Raw genomic sequence first — 24,589 nt, 5'->3', positions numbered from 1 at the left:
TACATGTATGTATACTCATTATTTTATGTTAACACCACTAATGTTGGTTGGTTTCCTCTGCCTGCTTTTTGTTCTGTTTTGGAGAAGATTGTATGCCAGATGCTCTACCTGACACTAACAATATTAAAAAGGGGGTATTTTACTTTTATGGAGTGTTAACTTTAACAGCCACATCAAATCAATAACATCTGCAGCTTTTTACCACCTAAAAAACATAGCAAAAATCAAAGGTTTACTGTCAAAACCAGACTTAGAGAGACTTATCCATGCATTTGTCGCCAGTAGGTTAGACTACTGTAACGCCCTGCTCACTGGCCTCTCCAAACAAGCCTTAACACAGCTGCAGTACATCCAGAACGCTGCTGCTCGTGTACTGACTAGAACCAGGAAGTATGAGCACATAAGTCCTGTGCTCAGGTCTCTGCACTGGCTTCCTGTAGCTCAAAGAATAGACTTTAAAGCAGCTCTGCTTGTGTATAAGTCTTTCCATGGCCTAGGTCCAAAGTATATCTCCGACATGTTAGTGCCATATGAACCATCTCGCAATTTGAGGACTTCAGGGACCGGCCTCCTGCTGGTGCCCAGAGTCAGGACTAAACATGGGGAATCAGCGTTTCAGTTCTATGCAGCTAAAACTTGGAACAGTCTTCCTGAAGATGTGAGACAGGCCTCTACTTTGACAATGTTTAAATCCAGGCTCAAAACGGTTCTGTTTAGCTGTGCATATGACTGAAAGGTTTTTATTCTGCACTCTTCTCCTTTAATGGTAATTTTATGATGACAAAAGAAACATGGACTGATGGACTTTTATTAGACATAGTAAAGTGACAGGAAAGTTTTGAGAAGTGACAGGAAAGTTTTTTGTAAAGTAATGGGAAAGTTCTTAAACTGAGCAAGACAGTGTTTAAAGAGTGCGAGAGAGAGTTTTTAAAGGGTGCAAACGAGTGGATGAGAGAGTTGCAGATTGGGTGATTACGGTATTTATGTTTTGATTTGTGTGATTTTAATGTCTTTCCTATTGTGTAAAGCACTTTGAATTACTTTGTGTACAAATTGTGCTATACAAATAAACTTGCCTTGCCTTAACTGCTAACATATTTAGATCACCATATTACCTTTTATTGTTTTGGAAATGCTGCGTTCACTAAAAATAACATTTTAACATGTCACTCCCCTTTCAGAACGCTATTACAACACAATCAGCATGCATCCCCGCTAATGAAATACTGCACTTCGCATCAGGTTTGCCACGTTGCTGTGTCATGCTTTTGTATATTTATGGAGAACTGTTGTGTGTCATAAGGAGTTCAAATAGGACATGGTAGAAAGCTTAAAACATGTATTTTCAATAGCATACCCTTTTTAAAGATTCTAAAAATATTTTTTATTTGAATTGTTAATAGCTATGGCTATGTTCCTAATTTTTCATCATTCTGAAACCCATGTATGTGTTGTGTTCACATTGTATAATTTGATCAGATGGACTTCAGGAGCCTTTATAACTATGGGAAAGTCACTGTTTTTGATTCACTTATGATCCACAAATGTTGAATCTGATCTTTATTTGTTTGGGACTGTCTACACAAACTTGTCATATTAATCTTATGGCGGTCTTTGTAGCTGAAAAATGATACCACTTTCTGAAGCTGTTGAAATGAAAATGAATTTTTAAAAAAAGCTTTTACTTATTTATACTGGACTATGTTTAACTTTTGCTCAAAACACATCTAAAATGTGAAAGAGCTGATACTGTTTATTATCGATATAAATGTCTACAACTTTGCTACATATTTACTTTGTACTGGACCTCTAAAATGAGAAAATCAAGTAAACAGTAGGAGAAAATCAGTTAACAGTTAACTAAACAACAGGGACACAGGAAATACTTATTGTCAGGTGAAGAAAATAGCTCCATAGACAAAGGCCAAAAGAAGCAAACACACATTTGTCTATTATGCTGCCTTTAGTTCTTCCACTCAGTCGGAATATTAGGGGGCATTTTTAAAATGAAATGATGTTAGTATATGACCTCTACAGGGAATATTGTGATGTCAGTTATCTTACCTTGTAACCTGTTGATGGGCAGAGTAGGGACTGGCTCAGTCTTAGGTCTCACGATGATCAGAACTTCCAGGATTTTGGACTCTGGTCTCTGCTGCAGACTAGCCAAATGTATCTCCTGTCTGCTAACTCCAAGCTCTGCCCCCAAACTCCTCTGCACCCCTCTCCAATGATCTCCAATGAATTCCTGTGGCCCCATCCCCAAAAACTGCAACGTCATCCCTCCATCTAGAGCTTTCTGATTGGCCGACCAAACATGCACTTTGACCTCAGTAAAAACAACAAACTTCCCATCTGAAACACTAACATTGAGAAAATAAGTCCCCTCTTTTAGGTTTTCCTCAGCCCAGATTTTGCCATCCAAAAGTCCAACTAAAAACCTGGATTCGGGTGGGTGTTGGGAGGCCATGTTATAAACCAGTGTGTCATGCAGGTCCTGATCAGAAGCGTGGATTTTGCTGATGGCGTGGTTGGAGAAGTGAGTGGTTGCCGTGGTGATGAAGACTTCCAGTGGAATGACGGAGGGGGCAAAGCGGCTGGTTTCTGTGACGTTGATGTTAACAACGCAGATGGAGGAGAGAGGAGGGAAGCCGCTGTCTGTCACCTAAAACAAGAAATGTACTTAAATGGACTATGCACAGGTTAGTAAAATGCTGAATAGCTGAGTTCACACCACGACGCTGCGATAAGTAAAAAAGTGATTTATTTGTAATTGATATATGTTATATGCAAGTTATATATAAATTGCATAGAAAATTTGCATCGATAGTCATTGCAGTTGCAGTGATTGTCCACATTGACATTTATCTATATATTTTAAGATTTAAATGTGCTTTTTGGACTGAAACCAACTGCATTATAGACATTAGTTGCTTCATACCTGGATAAAATCTTAATATACATTTTTTGAATTACAGAGTCTATAGAAAAAATAAATAAATGAGTGAAATTTGGTTCCAGAACTTCAGCAGACTTCGACTGTTGATGTTGAAAAGCAGTAGATGCTAGAACTACATACTACATAAATAAAACAACTAAAATATATGTAATATGTGATATGGTATAAGCTACTTGGGTATACAGAGACAATACGATACAACCTCAACTTATACTTCTGATATTAGAACTACTACTACAGCTACCACTACTGCTTACTAGAGCAACTACTACTGATAATTCTACTGCTACTACTATGTACTACTACACTCACTGCTTGAACTCCAAATACAGAATACAGCACCTTTTTGTTACTGCTGTTGCTCTAACTCCTTTTTGCTCTGCTATAATTTTGGCATTTTTTTTCTGGGAAATTTGAGAGCACCTTTCTTTTTAGTCATATTTGAATACATAGGTGGCCCCTCCTGCTTGTCTCCATAGCAATAGATAGGTTTCTTGTCACTGTGTAATATATTCTAGGCAAAGGAACCCCACCACTATGGATACAAGCATGAACATTTACACAGTCCATCTTTAATGACATGTGGGAGGACAGTGAAAAGTTTTACAGAATGTGTAAACTAAGCAGATGTTAAGTAGATTTCACAGACTGCCGTCGCAGAGGAGCAGTGCTGCAGCCTCAGCCCTTTCTCATATGACAGAGCATGAAGCCAGTGTGTGAAGGAAACTACAAGGGAAAATTGTGTGAAAAGTTATCCACGACAGCCTCAACCTCAGCAGACCATCAACTGAACATCACTGAATAGGAATTTAAACTGGTAGCAAGTATGTCACCAACAATTTTGAATTTCCAGGGTAAACATATTTGTTTGCCTTTCTATCAAAAAGGGCAGAAAAATACAACTTTCTAGCCTCAAAATGGTATCAACTTTTCAAACTAGTTTAGCAGTAGTATAGATGTAGGTGGTCCACTGTTCCATGGCATTCTTTGTTGTACTTATAAAACACATACGGCGTGGTTTCAAATTACTTGTGTACATTCTGTTTTCTATTCTATTCTTGTAATGTTTAACTGAGATGGGGCCAGTAAAACTAGATGGTTAGAATTCCCATTTTGAGCTGTGACTGGAAACATATAGCAGGATATTGGAGTTTGCCACTAATATAACTTTTGTGTATTTTCCTATGGCTTGATTTAAGGTGATGTCGTAATATTGTGTTGGCCAGTATTTTGTTGTATTGATCACAGGCTCCTGAAAATGTGTTTAAATCCATTTTTGTATTTTTTCTTGAGTTTTCAGACAAACCTATTTAAAATGTATCTAGCATTTATCTGATGTTTGCTAATTTGTGTATTGTATCCCCATGGTAACTGCTAAACATTCTGCCAAAGACATACATGTAAAAACCCACAGCATGTTGTCACTGCAGCGTATCAATACCCCTCCCTGCTTCATCGTCTCTCCTCCTCACCTGTTTTCTGCACTGACCTGTATCTTGAGGTGGTGCCTTGCTCTACTCTTCCTCCTCAGTGGGGCAGACAGAGACAACAGTCCGCCCTGGTCGACATGGAAATGCCGGTCCTCGTTGCCACTGACTATGTGGAAGGAAAAAGGAGGTCCATTTTTGGGTGTGTCTTTGTCTGAGACCACAAGCTGAAGCAGACTGCTACCCACTGCCTCACCCTCCTGTAGACACAAGAGGTACACAAAGTTGGCAACCTTTAACACCCGAAGAGCCATTTGGACCCAGTTTCCAAGGAAAAACTAAATAATACTTTTTCACATCTAAAATGAAGATAATATTATATATATTGTTTTTTTTTAACTTTACACTTTGCATAAACAACTACAGAGACTACTGCTCCTGACGTTCTGTGCACAGGGTCTGCAAATTGGGCCCGTCCATGGTAAGGACGCATGTTTTTCAGTGCTTTTATTTATTTATTATATTATTTAGTATAGTTTTGAACTAAACATTGCGTACGGTGGCTTTAAATAATTAAAAAAAAAGTTCTATTATATTCTTGTATGTATGTTTACTGTTATGGCCTTCTTTACCCTAAACCTTTACTTGTATTGTTATGGATCTCTTTGACCTAACCTTCGTAATACCATATGTTGTTATGGTATGTATCTCTTTGTGCATCTAGCAGTCGCCAGCCACTTTGACTAAAATAAACGGGTATGATTGTTTTGATGGTATAAATACACTGTATGTATTTTCATTTGTTAGCTGAGGGAGAGACGACACTATTAGGGACAACAGCTCTTTGACGATTGTGCACAATTGAGTCAATAAACCAGACTTTTTGATTCAAGACAACTTCTGTTATTTTATATTTTTTTATGTTTTACTGTTAGAAATTCCCCAACATTACTTTAATAGTCCTGACCACCACAAAACAGTGTCCCATTTCCCATTTCTATCTAATCAAACCTGACAAGAGTCAACCAATTACCAAAGGACCATCAACCAAAGTGCTCCTGTTTCTCTGTTTGCAGTCTAAGCAGGGACTCACAGACTTTCCTCCGGTGGGACCCCACGGCATTCCCACATCGCTCCATCGGGCCAGTGTCCAGCCACCAGATGCTTGCTGCTGAGCACCCACCCCCCTCCAGGGTGGGGCCCCGGTAACGCCAGTCTGAGCGACGTCACTGGCCTTGTTCTTATAATTGTCATGGGGGTTCTGAACCGGTCATAGTCTGACCCGTGCCCCAGGACCTGTTTGCCATGGGTGACCTTACCAGAGGCACAAAGCCCCTGACAACATAGCTCCCAGGTTCATTCGGGTGCTCAAACCCAAGGAGGGGCCTTGTTCACACATAGGTTTAATTTAATTAAACTTTTATTGTATTGCCTTCCATTAGCTGCATTTTAAGGGTATTTCTGACCACAACCCTTTCTCTCTTGCTCTTGTTCTTTTTAATAAGCCAAAGGTCTCAATATCCTGAAATTGCTATCCTGTTCTGGTACACGTGTTAGCTTTGAAGGCTAATTGGTTGATTGGATATAGCCACCAACTGACCAACCAACTTAAAATTAAACGATATATTGAAAAGTTTGACAAACAACTTCAAGGTTTGCACCAAATCAAGTGGTTAAATGTTTAGTGGGCTGATGGATTGCCCTCCACCAGCAAGTTTAAGCATTTTGCATGATTTAAGTTAAACAATTTTTTACATTTAGGTTGAATAAAATGGCATATCACTTCACAAGAATGTCCAAAAATGTCATTTGAAGACAGTTTCCCATGGTCTCCTTTAATGTTTCTCAAAATTCAATTAGTCCATGCACAATCAAGCACACAGCAAGAGGAGGGGAGTAAGGTGAGTTTAATTTAAATGGGTGGATTTTAGAGCAGCCTGATCCAGTTTTGGTGGATGGTTCAATGGGATTAGGGATATTTACATTTTAATTCAGAAAGAAAGGCTAGAGGCATGGTTAGCATAATTGGCACTCCTGACTCCAAGTAAGAAATACGTGAGGAGAAATACATTATTTCCATATACAGTGGTCCCTCGTTACGTTCTAAAAATAGCCCACGATAGGCGAAATCCACAAAGTATCAGCTTTATTTTTACAATTATTATATATGTTTTAAGGCTGTAAAATGCCTCACCACCACTCATAAACTTTTCTCAGACAGGCATTAAAATGTTCTCACATTTCTCTGTCTCAAAGTTCAAACCTTTGCAGATTATATCCCCCCTCCCTCGATGATCGCTTTAAATTTGTAGTCTTCTGCTCCAACGCTATCCGTGGCCTCTCTGTACAGAGAAACATTTAAGTCCACAGCATTTCTGAAATTTGCTGGTGCAGAACTTTTGATCGACATTGTGGGTTTTGTCAGGGGAAAATAACTTGCAAACATACAGCACTTCAGAGACACACTGTGATCCAACATTTATGTAAATTTGGCTGAACGCATTTAGTACTATACAAGAGACACGGCACGGAGGAGACCAACCGGACATTGTGGTGGATAAACAACAGAGCAAAAGCCGTTGTGGTGGACATTGCAGTACCAAGTGATGGGAACATCAGGAAAAAGGACATGAGAAACTAGAGAAATACCAGGGGCTCAAAGAAGAGCTGGAGAAGGCCTGGAAGGTGAAGGTATCAGTGGTGGCCGTGGTCATCAGAGCACTCGGGGCACTGACCCCCAAACTGGAGGAGGCTACAGCAGATCCCAGGAAAAACATCAGACATCTCAGTCCAAAAATGTGCAGTACTAGGAACAGCAAAGATACTGCACAAAACCTTCAAGCTCCCAGGCCTCTGGTAGAGGACCTGAGCATGGAAAAGAGGGGATGAGACCACCCACGGAGGGTGAGGAGCAGATTTTTCCTAAATTGTTCAGTCGTACAGTATTGGATTAAACCAGATAAGCATTTGGGCTCAGTTTAGTCTCGGTGTCCTGGTTTAGTTTAGGTTTAGTTTAGGTGCGTGCAATTGTAACCGCAACAGTGAATATTATCTAAGCCAAGTCCTTAAACATGACAAAGTAGCACTAAACCAAAAAGACAAATAAAAAAGATATTTATGCAGTAAGTCAGTGGTAGACCAGATCCTAACTTGGTCAACAATAGCTTGGTTGGTATCTGGAGGATGGCGGTTCAATTCCAGCTCCCACAGATGAATGCTGTCATCGTGTACTTGGGCAAGACACTTAACCCATCTCTCCCCCTGTGTCTGTGTACCCTGGTGTATGAAAGTGTGTGTGAATGGGTGAGTGGTTCCTTGTTGTAAAGCGCTTTGAGTGCTTTGGAAAACCGCTATATAAACTAGGACAACACCAGTGCAAAACCAGAACTAAACCAGGACTAAACCGGAACTGAACCAGGACTATTTAATAGACCCAGGTCTGAAAACTAACTTATTTAAACCCACTTGATAAAAATGACCACTACATTATAAGAATTCACCCACAAAAATCCTTCACCACTGCTGTCCCCTTCAGGCCATGTGAATGTTCTGATAACCATGTTTCATTGTTTCACACTTCATTCATTTGACTTTTTCTTAATTCACAGCATAACTCATTGGGACCAAAGTTTTATTTTGCTTGGTGGAGTGAACACATTAGTACTCATATTTATGAAACATCTGGCTGTTTGTAAGGGAGTTCTTCCAAAATCTGCCAAGCACAGACCCTTCTTCTCCCTGTGGTGTCTGCACAGTCCTCAGGGATGAAAAATGAAATGTTTGGGGGTAACATATTTTTAAAGTTGTGCCATATTTATAGCCTTAGTCTTATGTGGAGATTTTGAAGCCAGTAAACTTTATTACTTTATTATATATTATTAGTATTGGTATAAATGGCTAATTTCTTATTGTGTTAAAGACTCTGTACCTGATTTTTTCCACATATTTGAGCAAAATTTTAGAAAACTTTAGAATAACTTTGGATCACTGTAACACCACTAAACCGCTAAACTGTAAAAAGAACTGGTTCTGTGTAGGACCTTTAAACTGTTTACATTTTTTATTGTGTTAAATAATTGGTTTAACTTCACTATGTGCAGCATTTTGGAATAATGCTATAAATGCTATACTATATAAAAATAAAAATATATAAAATATTCTATAGAAATCATGTAGACAAAAAGTTTGGTCTTGTGTCCTAAACATTATGCATTATTTAGGTTTTTTACACTATTTGTGGGCACTTAGCATTGGTCTTTCACATCAAATTGAAAAGAACATCAGATATATCCTCGATGAGGAAATGAAATTTGAACATGGTTCAAATATTTCTGATTGTAGGACACTGCAGCAGTAGTAGTATTAGTAATATTAGTAGTCTTAATAGCAGCAGTAGTAGTATTACCTGCACAGCAAGGTTGTAGTTGACGGAGCTAAACAGTGGGGGGTTGTCATTGACATCGGACACAGCGATAGTGACGAGAAGTGCGGAGGACAAAGGAGGAGAGCCTTCGTCTGCAGCCAAGACTGTCAGGGAGTAGTGAGGGATCTAGGAGACAAAAAAATACACTGTTATGCTTTCAAACAGCTATGACTATATTACTATGTCTTTATTGATAATGTTTGTGGAGCATGTTTCAGCTCTCATAGTCCTCATGAAATTGTGTGCATTCTTCATTAATAACAATAATAATGCATTTGATTTGTAAAGCGCCTTTTTAGGCACTTGAAGCACTTTCCAGTGCATTATTCATTCACTCCACACTTGTTAGCTTACTACACTTGGTGGTAAGCTACTACTATAGCCACAGCTGCCCTGGGGCAGAATGACAGAAGTCAGGCTGCCAATCTGTGCCACCCGACCAAGACTCACTCACCACATTCATACTAGGCAAAGTGTGTGAAGTGTATTGCCAAAGGACACAACTTCTCATTAATGGTAAACTACTTTTGTCACAGCTGGGTAGATTAATGGAAGTAAGGCTACCAATCTGTGCCATCTGCAGACAGATAGCAGGCAAGTGGGAAATGTTTTGCCCAAGAACACAACAGCAGTTTGCAGTAGACAGCTTGGATCGAGCCGCTGATCTCAGAGTTGTTTATTTATAAATAAACACATTAATAAATTCAGACCTGCTCGCGGTCCAGATCCGTGCGCACACTGATTTCTCCCGTTCGAGGGTGGATATTGAACTGCTGCTGAGAGTCTCCACTGACAATGGAGAAGCGGAGCAGACTATTCCCTGGACCGTCCGCATCTGTGGCTATCACCTGGAAAACATCAATGAATCAGACTATAAATGATTTTGAATGAATAAGATTGTTGCAGGTTTGCATTTTAAGTATTCAGTTGGATGTTATAGAGTTAAAATTGTATATCCAAGAGTAGGTTCAACCACAATACAACTATTCACACATGATGTTTGTGTATGTAGGTGTGTATGTAAGTATGTAACCTGTGTCTCTAGATATGAGGTAGCTTTTACTGATAACAACTGAAAGGTTGATTTATTCTTGATTACAAAAACAAGTTATAATGTGGCATTTTGGTTCTCAAGGAAAAATTCTGAAAGCAGAATGAGCCTCACATAGGTCTCATTTACATGATCAGTTTCAGTGCTGAAATCCAGTTTGTTTAAACGTAAAAGCACCTGAAATATAGGCGCAGTATTGTAGCCATATTTTTGTCAGGCTCCCCCAGCTAAATGTGGTGCAGTATCTGTACAGCATTTTAGGAACACGTTTCTTTCACTCAATTTAAAATAGTGGTTTGGTTAGTTGAGGTGTGTTTTTAAGAATTGCTCACAAATGTCAAAAATCCTACACATTAAAATCTCTCTCCTGTGTAATTATGTGTGACTCATGGTCTCATTACATCCATTTCCCTTCAGTTCTTGATAAGCCACAGTTTATGGAGCTGAAGTGAGAGATGTCAAGAATAAGTCAGGATCATTGTATTTCTGCACATAGACAAAGCCACAGTGAGAATGTGGATGTGTGACGTAAAAATGGGACTAAACCAGGATTAAATTAAGACTAAACAAAGACTAAACCTAGACTTGGATCTAAACCAGAAATACTGGGTCTGACTCAAGAAACCAGGGAAAGTTAAGCAGGACTGAGCAAAGAGTAAATCAGATCTAAACTTGGACTAACACAGGTCTATATTGAGTCTAGACTAGGACCGAACCAGGATTACACCAACACAACTACGACTATACTTTGTCCAAACCAGGATGAGGTCTAAACCAGGTCAACAATAATCTAAATGAGAAATATAACATTATACAAAGAACTTGGTCCAAATCAAGACTAAATGAGATCTAACCAGAACTACTTGATTTAAACCTAATTAAATTGGGTTTAAATCAAGACTAAAGGAGAAAACTAAACCCGATTTAACGCAGATTTTAACCAGGCCCAAACCAGGTCTAAACCAAAACTAAAATCAAGTCAAAGCCCAGGTAAACCAGAACTAAATAAGGTCCAAACCATTAGCAGATCAAAGAAGACCTAAATGAGAATTAAAGCAGGACTACACCAGGTTGAAACCAGGGATAAACCATAACAGCACAAGTTATAAATCAAGACTAAACCAAACTAAAACCAAGTCTAAACCAGGTCAGAAAAATGTCATTTATAAATGCAGCAGAGCACCATGTTTGTTGACATGCCTTATGTTTCACTAGTTTTTACTTATTTATTTTCCTGCATATTTTGTTACCTCTCCACCAGTATACGTCTGCTGTAGCCATAAAAAACCTGGAAACCTCACTCCCAAAGCTGTTGTCAATCTGCCATTGAGAGATACCACAAATGCAACTTATCACCAAATGTATAGTAAACATGGATGCATTATAGATTTAAAGGGGACAGTTCAATAATAATACTGATATGTGAGAGGCCCTGGAATAGTCTGAGAGGAGCAGGAGGAGGTGTCTGGGGAAAAGGAGGTCTGAGTGGCCTGATACTGCCCTTGATAAAGATTTTGCATAGTGCTGTGTCATATTGTTACGAGAGCAGGTAAAATAAGGTAGCTTAATTTGTTTAAATGTAACTTTCAAAGCCAGATTTTTTAGGTGGAGATGTTACAGAAACATAGTTGTCAATTTTGTCATATAATATTCAATATATATCAATTCATAATGAACAAACAGTTTATCGAGAATGATTCAAGCATAGTAACTACTGAAAGCTACAGCATTTTTTGTGCGTATGTGTTTATTGCATTGAAAAACATATATCCTTACTGTGAGGAGGCCTGGGTCTCCACAAACCTGAGTCAAGGCCTTTTCCTGCTTGTTTTCATGGAAATGTTGTTCCTTTGCCTATAATATTCCACAGTATGGCATGAAGCTTATCTATTTGCATGGAGAATGTTCCAAAAAATGGTTTTAACATTCTATTTCTATGGATCCATCATGCATGTGACATGCCACCTCCAGAAAGAAACTTACAGCACCTTTAACTAATACACTGACGCTAACTCCAAACCCCTTATTTAAGTTGTTAGTAAGCCTGAATCATTCTTAATAAACTAGTTGTTTACTATGAATAAAGTCTTTGTTCATGCTTTATTACAGCTAATTAAGGTGTAGTCTAAAACTAAAAAGAATGATTTGACTGTTAATTAGCATTTAGTCAAAAGTAAGACTAACTCAAACTAAATAAAAACTTGTTGACAAACATTGTTTAGATTTAGTTTAGATTTGATTGTGTTATCTTGTGTAGCCCTAAAACGCAATCAAACTTAAGTAACTAATAACTTTGGCACACTTATCATTTTTGTCATTTTAGTGTATGTACCTTGAGGACGAGGCTGCCCGGGCTTAGATCCTCTGAGACCTCTGCGCTGTAGTCGCCGCTTCTGAACAACGGGGGGTTATCATTCACGTCCAGCACGCCTATGAAGACTGTGGTGATGTCACTGAGAGTGGACCGCCCTCTGCTGCCCTCTACTGACAGGTAGTACTCACGACACACCTCATAGTCCAGGGCAGAGGCCAGGGTCAGTAGGCCTAAAACAGAGAGAAAGAGAAGTGAAACAGTGAGCCTTGCATTGAAGAGGTCAACAATCAACTATTTAAATACAGATTGTAATTGTAAAATTAAAGCCGCAAGCGACCCTTGCGGGCCGTGCTTCGCACTCGGCAGTATTGCGACGTTGGGCTGCACTTGTCACCAAACAAAGTCAAAAGACATTGGAAGCGCTGATGCATATAATGCAAAAACATGGGTTTTTCCAGGCATCGCCATGGCAACACCGTGCAAAATACAAACTTGGCCCCCAGACTTTTTTGACAAGGACGACCTGAAGAATAACTGTGCCAAATTTCATGTTCGTCATTGAAGGTAATAAGTCGTAATAAGACTTGGAAATGTACGAAAAGACCTTTGTCAACATTGACTCGACTCGCCTACGACATGGGTTGCTAGGATACATGAGTTTGTGCAGGGGCCGACGGAGCACACGAAGTTGCGCGCTTGGCCCATGCACTCATCGTTGCGGTAGCCCTATGCCCTGTATGAGCTTGGGCTTAAAAATAATAATATTTTTAGCAAAAACAATATATCCGATAACATTACAATGACATATTATACACTTTTTGAACGCTTCACCCATTGACTCATTGTTGACGCTGATATGCTTGCAAGAACAAATATGCATATCCCATGCCCATTGCTAGGATACAGGAGTCAGGGCAGGGGGCTTCGCCCATGCACTCATCGTGGCGGAAGCAATAGGCCCTACGCCGACATGCTAGCAAGAACAAATATGCATATCCCATGCCTACAGCATGGGTTGCTAGGCTACTGGAGTTGGGGCAGGGGGCGACGGGGCACACGCGCCCGTCATGCGCCATGGTGTCAGGGTCCGCCATTGACCTCCAATTGACTTCCATTCATTTTAGCAGTAATAAATATGGCCCATGCCTACAGCAGGGGTGCTTGGATAGGGCTTGATGCCAGGAGTGTGTTTGGGGACATGAGCGCTTCGCGCAGCCTTCGCCCATTGACTCAGTGTTGACGCTGACGTGCTAGCAAAGACAAATGCATATCCCATACCTACGGGATGGGTTGCTAGGATGCAGGAGTCTGTGCAGGGGGCGACGGGGGGAGTGCATGGGCGAAGGGCCAAAATAATTTAAATTTTTTTTTATTTTTTTTTAGCAAAAACAATATATCCGATAACATTACAATGACATATTATATGTTTTTTGAAAGCTCTCAACTTTATCCACGTCTCCGTGGGGACAATGGCGAATGATGGGCGCATCAGACATCGGGGTCTGCCATTGACCTCCATTCATTTTAGCAGTAATAAATATGTCCCATGCCTGCAACATGGGTGCTTGAATAGGGCTTGATGCCAGGAGTGTGTTTCACCCATTGACTCAATGTTGACGCTGACATGCTAGCAAGAACAAATAAGCATATCCCATGCCTATGGCATGGGTTGCTAGGATACAGGAGTCAGGGCAGGGGGCGATGGGGGGCATGAAGTTGCACACTTTGCACAAGGGCCTATTGCTTTTTGGAAGCAATAGGCCCTACACCCTGTATGGGCTTAGGCCTAATAATAATAATATATTTGTTTTGCTCCAGATATATATTGTAAAAGCTCTTTTACAATATGAGAACCTCTATCAAAATGAGACCACTGTGTGCTGTCTGTGTCTAATTGTGAAGTGTTTCATAGTCTGCAAACCAGAAGTGTGCTTTTAGCATGATAATCGTTAGCACTACCATTATGGCAAAACCTGAAGTGTATAATGATAATGGTAAGAATGCCTAAGGTAAGTGAGGAATAGTTTTGGACCACTGCAAATGTTTAAAATGAGCTAGTTCTGTTTTTCACTTTTTAATGCATTATAAAATCAGGTACAGCAACAAAGCGTACATATTTGATGGCTAACACAACACGTGTGCTCATATATGCCATATTTTATCTACCGCTTCATCTGCTCTGCCGAACTGGCTCTATTTCGCTCAAATGCACAGTGTAGTGAAATTGGAGATATGTGTTTAGCTGATGGACGAAGATGCGCTGTTTCAATGGGATGGAGCGTGTGTGGAGCGGTGGCAATACGTCAAAAGGCAAGAATTCCTAATGTTTTTTTTTCGTTTTTCATTTCAAGGTTAACCTTTCAGAGCTACAATTCTGCCAATGTGGATTCAGTTGCACATTTCATGTCGAACATGATGGGAAAGAGAAAGGACTGATTCACGTGGTGATAAAAAGGGGTTCAGTCAGTGTGGCTCTGTCCATAACAACTCTCTTTTCTTGACTCCTATTGCGTGAATTCATTTCCATATGTTTAGAAAAACGCACCAACATGTCTATTTGGTTCAGACATTAACTATCATGTGAGTCCTGCTGCCTGAGTTCAAACATGCAGCCACATATGTGTAGAAATGGTTGTTTTTCTCTATTTCAGAAAAAAAAAGGTATATTTGCCAGATCACATAGGTTAATTTTGTCAATACCCTACACATAGCATTCTCACTTTCTCCTGCATCTGCTAATACAACTCAGTTCTCAATACAGAATTTTTGTTCTGTACTGAATACAGAGAATAGTATAGAGTATAGAGACGTTTCTTCAGAAAATCACTGGACGTGTAAGAACTCTGTCCTCCTATTGTGATCAGCAACATGAGAGGAAAGGCACTAGCATCTTCCAGGACCCAACGCACCCATGTTCCCAGAATTCATCTAGGAGAGATTTCTGCAGTTCTTAGAGGAGAGAATGATTCCTTTGTCCAGAGTGCCGTTTCCCTCTAATTTATCTACAGGTACAGATAAAGTCACCTGAACCACCTCAAATTGTCCTGACACGTCTTACTCCCCCTCCAGATCCTGACTCATCCTTCTGTTAACTTTTGTATCAAGCATTGACTGTAAATGAAAATAGACAAGCTAATCTGCTTGTCACTGTGTTCCAAACAGGAAGTGAGCATGGGTGCTTCTGGCTCCAATTCACTTTCTATTGAAAACCATCGCCCAGCTCTCTCTAACTACTAGTGGCAGGCTTGTCATACTGGCTGTATTAACCCTCTCTACAAGATACTGTTTTTTGTTGTTTTTTTGTATTTTATTTTTTACTGTGGAATTGACTGGAATTCAAAACATGAAACTCGGGTCCAAATTAGCTGCTATTAATACTTTTAAGTTATCAAACTGAGAACAATGAGATTGTTTAGTAAAATCAAAATGTAATTACGTTAACTACATTTAGTAAAATGTGTCTAACTTGTCATATGCACTTGAAATAATTCTTACAATTCACTCTTCTTTTCGTTAATCAAATTATGCAGAATATGTTTTTCAAATAACACAATACATCAATTATAAGCCTGTGTAATTTCATATGCAGTTTACATGCTCCTATTCCCATACAAACAATTAGCATAGTCCTGGTTTCATTTATTCCTATGGGCAAGCTAAATTATGGAATGCTAATTCAAACACGCTAGCTGCAGGCTCCTGTGTTTATTGATTTGTTTGAGATCAAGAGATTTACTCAGCCTTTGCTCTGCAGTGCATTCAACATGATTTATATATGCACAAGTTTCACATGTGTAGCTCTGTTTAATTCATAAACAGACTAAATGGACTGGATACAGACATTAGAGAGAGTTGAATGAGTTGGACAAAGGGATAATTCAGCTCTGTACCATTCACAAATACATGTTTTAAAAAGGTCTTACAAGAAGCTATTGACCATTGACACCTTTCAAGTGATGTAATCAATTGTCCCTGGTGGAAAAAAGCTACTGCTCTGTCTCCAGCCCCATTACATAAGTTAAGGTACGATCACACTTGTCATCTTTTGCTCCTGACTTGAGCCCAGTTTAGTCCTTTTGTAGACTTGGTTTGGCCCCGGTCTAGTCTAGGTTTAGTTTTGATCTAGTCAAGGCTTAGTTTCGGGTTTAGTCGCAGTTTCTTCATGCAGTTTATGAGCAAGTGTCAACACACCAAAAGTGTCCAGTCTGAACTATGTTTCAATCAAATGTATGACCCTTCGCGGTCTTTACATTTCCGCTACTGCTACCAAATGTGCTAAATAATCTGCACTAGCTGTTAAAATGCCTCATTTTGATATGGTTGTGCATTGATGTCCTGCTGCCAGAGTCCTGTGTGTCGTGTGTGAATTTGTGTGTATTTTCATGTATTGTACGCGTAAAGTGCATATCTGACACAGCATGTGAGCAGAGATGTTACATAGTGCACCTTAAACAGGTCTTTTTTACATTACATTTGTCATTGTTTTAGTGCTGTCACAACACTAAAATAAAAAATAAAAAAATCATTTACACAGGATTACACATTTTCAACAACAACAAAATAATAGTACTGTACTTTCTTTATGTTATCTTAAAACTGTTCAGATAGATCTCTTTCTGGTTTGTTTTTTTAAGTATCAATAGTATGTTTTTCATTTGGAGAAAAAACTAAAATCTAAAAAACTAAAATCCTTTACCTAAAAAGAGGATTACAATGTCACCGTGCAGTATTACACGTCTTGGACTGATGAAATCTCATGCAACAGTGATACTTAATGATACATGGGTTGCAGTTTGTCATTGGATCAAATCAAACATTGAATATGTAATAATTTAACATAGAACATAGCATATACATTTTGTCATTTTCAAGCTCAAGGCTCAGGCTTTTTATAGAAGATAATCAGAAAACATAGATATGTGCCTAAAAATAACTTATGGATTTAACTAGAAGCAAAACTCCGCACTGGTCTCTGAAAGTTGTGAAAAGTGCTTATAAACACATCATGGTAAATAATTAGAATGCTCATAATGCATAAGTGAAGACCACTGCAAACCATTTAAAATAAGAGAGTAGTTTAAGTGAGTATGAATCAGGTACAGCACCTTTAAATAACATTTTTTATCTAATAAAAAAGGGAGACAGGTCCCCATGATTTAAATGTATACAGACTTTAGTCCCCGCAATGTCATAAATGCCCGTCCACACACGTCCTTGTCTGTAATTGACTTTCGTTCCAGTGCAGACAAAGTGTGTGTTACATGCCACCATGCCAGCAGAAATCAGCTGAGTGCTGAGTTTTGTGCTAAAGCTCTGACACTGTGTCTAATGTAGATTTATACCATGCTCTGTTGTGTCCATTTATTCTCACGGCTGCGGGTCTATTAATGAGAAAAACTTCTGAATAATATTGAATGAGTTTGTCTTTGACTGAAATTGTCACAGTTCTGCCTGTTTGCATGTTTTTTCCCCCGAGTCCAGCTCCGTTTTCAGCCTGTTCCGGCCCTTCTTTTGTTACCTCCCTGTTTTCCCTGTAGCTGCCTCTCATTTTGTTAATGCTCGCCGGCCCTGCTCGCCAGCCCGCTGGCCCTGCTTCCCTGCCTCATTCCGACATTCCATGTCTCTAAATTGAAGCCTCTCTGTGAAAGCCCTCTTGCTCCTGTTTTGCCTCCACCATCATCAACACATCTGATTCACGAGGAGTCTGCATATATTGTACGGCACCTCTTGCATTCCAGACGTCATGGTCAGGGCATCAACCAGTAACAATCAGTACCGAGTTGATAGGGAAGGCTATGGTCCAGAGAGTGTTCATGGGTCTCGTTCTGTTAATTTGTGTGAAGGTGATTCTAACCTTGAAGAGTTTTCCTCACAATGTCTTTTCTTTCACCACAGGTGAAAGAAAAGACAACCGCATATAGGGAAAGCGGGAATTTGTGTGGGGCTCGATCCCTTGAAGACATTGACATAGAAATAAGTTTGCCATGTTTGGGGTAAATGATACGCAGAATAAGGCAGGCCCAAAAGTAAAGTAAACAGAACTAAATCTAGTGCGCATTTGGGTCGCTCCACAGAGCGCACTAACATGTGAAAGCGACAAGAGCCAAGAGTAGTCGTGACCTGTTTTCGTGTACTTCTGATTTAGTCCTGATGTAGTCTAGGTTTAGTTCCAATTTAGACCCAGTTTTAATGTGGTGTGTGCATGCAGGTTCCAGGTTCATTTTACCTACTTGAAGGCTCTGCTCTGTCTGAAGCTCTGTTTTCAAGTTCTGACCAATCTGACCAGAAAGAACTGACTGAACTGAATCCCAGACGTGTGCAAAGATGTAGACATCATCATGTATGCAGATGATGCTGTCATCTACGTACATGGAAGGGATGCGCAGAAAGTGGCCACCACATTATCCTCAGCTATGGATAAAATCGATAATTGGCTCCAATCTTCATGTCTGACATTAAATATTAATAAAACAGTTGGCATGTATTTTTTCAAAACTAATAGAATTAAAGACAGGCCTAACATCTTTGTTAACGGAATAAAACTAAACATTGTAACAGAGACAAAGTATCTGGGGGTTCATTTGGACCAGACTTTGTCTTTCAGAAGGCATATAAAAAAGTACGCAATTCAATCCGCTACAACATCTCTTCCCTTAGACACATGAGGAACAGCCTGACAGTAGAGGCCGCTTTTACATATTTTAATGCCATGATTATTCCACACCTGACCTACTGTGTCTCCTGCTGGTCTCAGGCCAATGAGAGCGCTTTAAAATCTCTCAGATCCACCTATAATCAGGCAGTAAAGGCACTCGATAAAAAACCCCTCCATTATCACCACTGTAACATCTTAAGTAAATATAAAATGTTCAGTTTCAATAATTTAATTTTGTATTCAAATCTAAGGAAATTATTCAAAATTATTAATAATGAAGCTTCACCTACATTAAAAAAATTTACTATTCTTTGTTCTGAACAAACTACCCGACCCACTCGTTCCTCCGTAAACCGAAATTGCATAGTTCCAAAAAGACCCTCAGCCTTTGCTCAATCGGCTTTTTCTAATCAAACCATTAGGCTCAAAATCAGCTTCCAGACAGTCTGAAATTGTCTGTGGATTTTAATAGTTTTACTAGAAATTTGAAAAAGTTCATTTTAAATAATGAAATGTGTCCACATCAGTCTAGTTAGTTGGTGCTGCTCTGTCCTCACTGTATAAACCTGCACATAATGATTTTTATATTAGTCTGGACTGGGGGGGACATACTGTATTGGACATGGGGTCATTTTTTTATTGTATTTAATTGTTATTGTTGTATGGCAAATTGGTAGTCGTATATTGTAATTGTTAATTGATATGTGTTTTTTAATGTGTGTTCACCTGCCCAGGGACTGCAGATGGAAAGTAGCAGTAGCTAAATCTGGTACAAATCATCTTTTCCTTGTAAGATTAATGAATTTGTACATGGTCCCTGTCAAATAAAGAATAAAGAAAGAAAGAAAACCCATTTTAGATTCTTGAGTTTTCAGCCTATCTTAAAACTTTTTTGTTAGTGTTTGCTAATGTGTGTATTGTGTCACCATGGTAACAGCTGAACATTGTGCCATAGTATTAATTGGTTTATCATCTGGTAATCATGATATCACACTAAAACATTCCATACCCAACCAAAACGCTGTATACTGGGCCAAACTCCTAATTATGAGTTTTAAACTCATAATTAGGAGTTTAAAACTCGTAATTAGGACTTTTAAATTCATAATTATTAGTTTTAAACTCGTAATTATGAGTTTAAAACTCGTAATTAGGAGTTTTAAAACTCCTAATTATGAGTTTAAAACTCATAATTAGGACTTTTAAAACTACTAATTACTACTACTAACTATTATAAAACTATAGTGTACTTCAGCAAGTATAGATCATGCAGATTTTGCCTTAACTCTGCAATATCTGGACATTTGGTTTATTTTTCACCTTCTTATATCTTCAAAAATGGTCCCTGGAGATGTTTCTGAAAAATATACTTTATTATAAAGCTCTGTACCTGCAATGTTTACTGATATAGACAGATTAAGTTATGTGAAATTGATTAAATAGTGAAAACATGAAGTGCTCTAAGCCTAATAGCAGGCTAACACTAGTAGACATGTCAATGTAATAAACCCAAAAACAACCCCAAAAAACAAACAACAACAACAACACTGATTTAAGTTTAGTTTGCCATTTTTTACAATCAACATTTCTAATTAATGTTAAGCAAATTAACAGTGTTTATTAATTACACACACACACACAGAGAGAGAGAGTAAGTAGTTTAAAGAGAAACGATTCCAAATACTTTTTGCTAGGCTATATACTAATGACAATACACGGACATATAGTTTTTGAATCATTATGATTTTCTTTGGAGAAAAATGCAGATCTCTGATCATTGTTTTGTTCAATATATTGCAACATTATAATTTTGGCTTTGGGCTATTATGCTAAATTATTTTAGCATATATTTTAACTAATCATTACCTGGATTATGGCCAAGACAATTTATTGAGGCACTAGAAGATTTTGTGTACCTTTGAGGTTTAATCCTAGTCAGAAGTACCCAGAATTTCTTCAGTCCTGGTTCTGGACTAATTTATATCTTATTTCAGTGGGGCTGACAAAATGATCAAAAATCAGATGCAAATCAATATTAAAACTAGTATCAAAATTAATTACTCATTTGAGCTGGTATCGATGCAAAAAAGTCACATTCCCAGGAAAGAAATGAACCTTTCCCGAATGGCTTTAGAATAATCTTCAGATGTATCAGAACAAGCACTAGTACACACCCATGGACCACTAAGGAGCCTGATGAATGGATTACACAGATGTAAGACCGCATGGCAATATAAAAGAAAGTTCTTGATGATTTAATGTTGGAAATCACATTCTATTGTCTGAAGAGATTTTTGGAGTTGTTATTGTGTATGGTGTCCTTAGTAGCAAAACTGAATTTTTAGTATTGTGAGAGCATTAGTTACATGCAGGGCTGGTTTGGTCCCACTTTAGGCTAGAAATGGTCCGATATGGATTTTTGGAGCAATACCTATTACTTTGTCTTGCTTCTGAGGCCAATAACCGATAATTGTTGACACTGATATTAATATTTAAAAATCCCACAAATATGTGTGTAATCCCTCAGTCGAACAGGTCTGATCCATAGTAAAAGAAAAATATGACATGTCAAATGGACAAAAAAGTAATTACTAAACTAAAACTTTTTTTGTCTAGTTGACAGATTTTATATTTTTATTTTACACAAATATATATTGATTTATAGTAAAAATCACAACTTTAATTTTTCACTTTTGCAAAAATATTAACACAAATAATTTATCTGGGATTCTAAATATTTTGTTATGATTGTGTAAACATACAGCTATATTTTTATGTCTAATTGCTCTTCTATTTCCATTTTTACTCATCAGTTTGTTCAAAAAGACAAATCTGGTAGATTGAGGGCAAACTGGGAATGACACATGGCACACAGGCACTGAGACGGGGCAGGAAATATTGTGCCATATATTGGGTAAGTATTCAATATCGGACCAATAACCAGTATCCTCAGATATCTCCTATACGATATTGGAACCAATGTATCACCCATCAGCCATCTCTAATTTTGCCCTAGTTTGGATGTGGTGGTGTTGGGTTATGAAAAGTAACTTCATGAAGTTAATCCTAGACTACACAATAGCCAGAAAGTAGTTTTGAACAAAAGAACATGTTTTTGATGATGAGTGAAATCTAAATAAGTGGCTGCCATTGATTCAAGTCATAATTACTCACACTCTGTCAATGTAATCGTGTGGTAACAAAGGTTTCGAAATGAGTCATTTGGATAATTTACAATCAGTTCATATCTTTAAAAAGTAAAACTGCCAAACTGCAACCTGCTCAAATCCAAAATATGAAGCAAAATAAAATATACAAAATGACAGGAGATGAAATCTAACCTGTGTCCCTGTCCAGGTGGAATTGTCCCTCCTCGTTGCCAGATATGATGCGGTAAACAATCAGTTCAGTGCCCTCTCTACTCAAAGATGAGAGGCTCATGACCTCTGACCCCACCGAAAAGGATTCTGGGAGCTGGGCGGTGTACTCAGAGCTGGAGAACACTGGCTGATAGTCTTCCAGAGAAACCACCTCTACCTCCACTGTGGCGCTGGACGACAGTTGACGTGGAAGGCCCCTGAACATGGAAATACAGTGTTATAGGTATATTTATTCCTTCATTTATGTGTCCAGTAAAAGACCTGTTGCTTGTTGTTTTTCTGACTCTAGCAATGCATTGTGGTCTGCCAATTTAGTGACCCTTGCTGAACATTACTTTTTAAGATGCATTGATGATTGTTAGCAAGATTTAGCACGTTTTAGATATTGCTTGTATTTCTAACTTTGTTAAACTTTATTTCTAGTATGTATATTGTGAATGACCATAATGGGAAAACAAAATTCAGTTCTTTCAGCTGGACAAAAGTTTTAGAGTTTTAGACATTTTGCTGCTCATCTAAGTGTTTTGGTCTAGTGTTGGCAGGAAACTGCCTTATCTGTCTGTAGGGAAGAGCTAGCTGACACACGTGTTGTTTACAGTTTCTGTTAATAGTGTCAAACCAGCACTTTACCAGCACTGAAGAAGCTTGGATGAGTTTTCACTATAAAACGTTTGTCCAGTTGACTGAATAAAATTATTATTTTTTGCTATAGGAACCTGCCTGGATGACTGAGGCATTACAGATATGACCATAATGGTTTAATCTTCACGTACCTGTCTGTGGCTTTCACTTTTATCTGGAAAGTAGAGGGAGCCTCAGAGGTCAAAGGGCGCTCCAGACGCAGGATTCCTGAAAACTCGTCCAAAGAGAAGAATCCATCGTCCCCGGAGACAAGAGAGTACCGCACCTCAGAGTTTATACCTGAGGAAACAGGCAGGAAAAGTTAGTGTTGGAATGTTTAGGCAACTTAAAATACAGAGTAGGTATCCTGGCTGTGGGTTAAACCCCTGCTCTCTCTGAGTTGAGTGTGTATGTCCTCCCTGTGTTACTGTGGCAGAATAGTTATCCTGTCTCCTCCTCTCAGTAAGGAGATTGTATGTCTGAATTGTCTGAATGTGTTGTTATTATTATTGTTATTATCTGAACAATACATCTAAAGAGGGACTTTATAAAATTATAAATACATTTATAAAACCTATTTAAGATGATTAAAGATGAATGCTTCCATGGTTTCTGCTTTGAGCATAAATGTTTGTGCTGCACTATGAAACTCAATGTTTATCTGGAAGCAGAAGCTCTGTTACTCAAGTTAGACTTTCATTTGAGCTTTATTTCAACACAATATGACCAGAAAGACCAGATTTGAACAGGTGAGCTGATTATGTACAAGTCCCTCTTTAATATCATTACAGCACAAGCTAGCTAGCATTCGCCAACAGTTTTTCAGTTAGTCATGCTCACCTTTTTGGTTGAAAATGAAACATCTAAATGGCACCATGACCATGTGTATTGTTCACAGGTCCTGGAAATGTGTTGTTTAAACCATTTTTGTATTTTTATATATTAAAACTATCAGGCTGTGTTTCTTAATGTGTGCATTGTGTCTCCATGGTAACTGCTGAACATTTAACCATAGATACATACAGTCTCCCTCAGTATAATGTTACTGCAAAGTAATAGTAATAGTAAGTCATCAATATTTCAGGAACTACACAGAATGCAGCTAGATGTGAACAATATAGCTTTTAAATAGAGCTACCACTAAGAGGATCATGATCTTCTTACAAATAAGTCTTAATGTTTATTTACAAATAAGTCTTAATGTTTATTTACAAATAAGTCTTAATGTTTATTTACAAATAAGTCTTAATGTTTATTTACAAATAAGTCTTAATGTTTATTGTGAAGTGTTATTGGCAGGACTTTCACTGAACGTCTCTACACTGCAGTTCAATGAGAGCTTAGACCTGTTCAAGCTTGAATCAGCCTAAACACACTTTTACTGTGTGAGTCTGCAGCTCATTTACATTTTAAATCATACACATGAATCATAAACATTTTAAAACAACAAAATGGAAAAGTGATGTGCCTAAAACAAAACTAGCAAAAAACATATTTCTGTTTAGGTGAACACAGATGGAGAGCAGTGGCTCTGCTCCTCATGTGTTTGTCCACAAGCGTAAACCCTTGTGGTTTGATTCCTGCTCTGACCTACATAATGTCATTGTGTCCTTGGGTAAAACACTTAACCCACTTTGGCACTACATGAGTCAAGTTTTTGTCAGAGCCAGATCTTTATTTTGTAGCTCTTATTTGACTGAAAAAGAATGTTTCATGCGTAAGACGCTATGTTCAGTTTAAAACTTAGTTATTATTATTT

At 38.4% G+C, this 24,589-nt stretch overlaps 1 protein-coding gene across 1 annotated transcript in view; it reads right to left on the bottom strand.

Annotated features, from left to right (window-relative positions):
* fat2 (FAT atypical cadherin 2) overlaps window positions 1-24,589 on the bottom strand; it is a 193,255-nt gene that overhangs the window by 42,877 nt on the left and 125,789 nt on the right. The window contains exons 16-22 of the mRNA XM_033974109.2: window positions 22,983-23,130; window positions 22,171-22,406; window positions 12,193-12,404; window positions 9,520-9,657; window positions 8,792-8,935; window positions 4,449-4,646; window positions 2,065-2,665 (exon numbers count right to left, since the gene is read on the bottom strand). Coding sequence (XP_033830000.2) covers window positions 2,065-2,665; window positions 4,449-4,646; window positions 8,792-8,935; window positions 9,520-9,657; window positions 12,193-12,404; window positions 22,171-22,406; window positions 22,983-23,130 — 1,677 coding nt within the window. The remainder of the gene's footprint in view (window positions 1-2,064; window positions 2,666-4,448; window positions 4,647-8,791; window positions 8,936-9,519; window positions 9,658-12,192; window positions 12,405-22,170; window positions 22,407-22,982; window positions 23,131-24,589) is intronic.

The sequence above is a fragment of the Periophthalmus magnuspinnatus genome, chromosome 10 (genome assembly GCF_009829125.3).
Source record: "Periophthalmus magnuspinnatus isolate fPerMag1 chromosome 10, fPerMag1.2.pri, whole genome shotgun sequence".
Classification (NCBI taxonomy): domain Eukaryota; kingdom Metazoa; phylum Chordata; class Actinopteri; order Gobiiformes; family Gobiidae; genus Periophthalmus; species Periophthalmus magnuspinnatus.
Note: the sequence above shows the minus strand (reverse complement) of the source record. Positions and strands in the feature narration are given on the sequence as shown.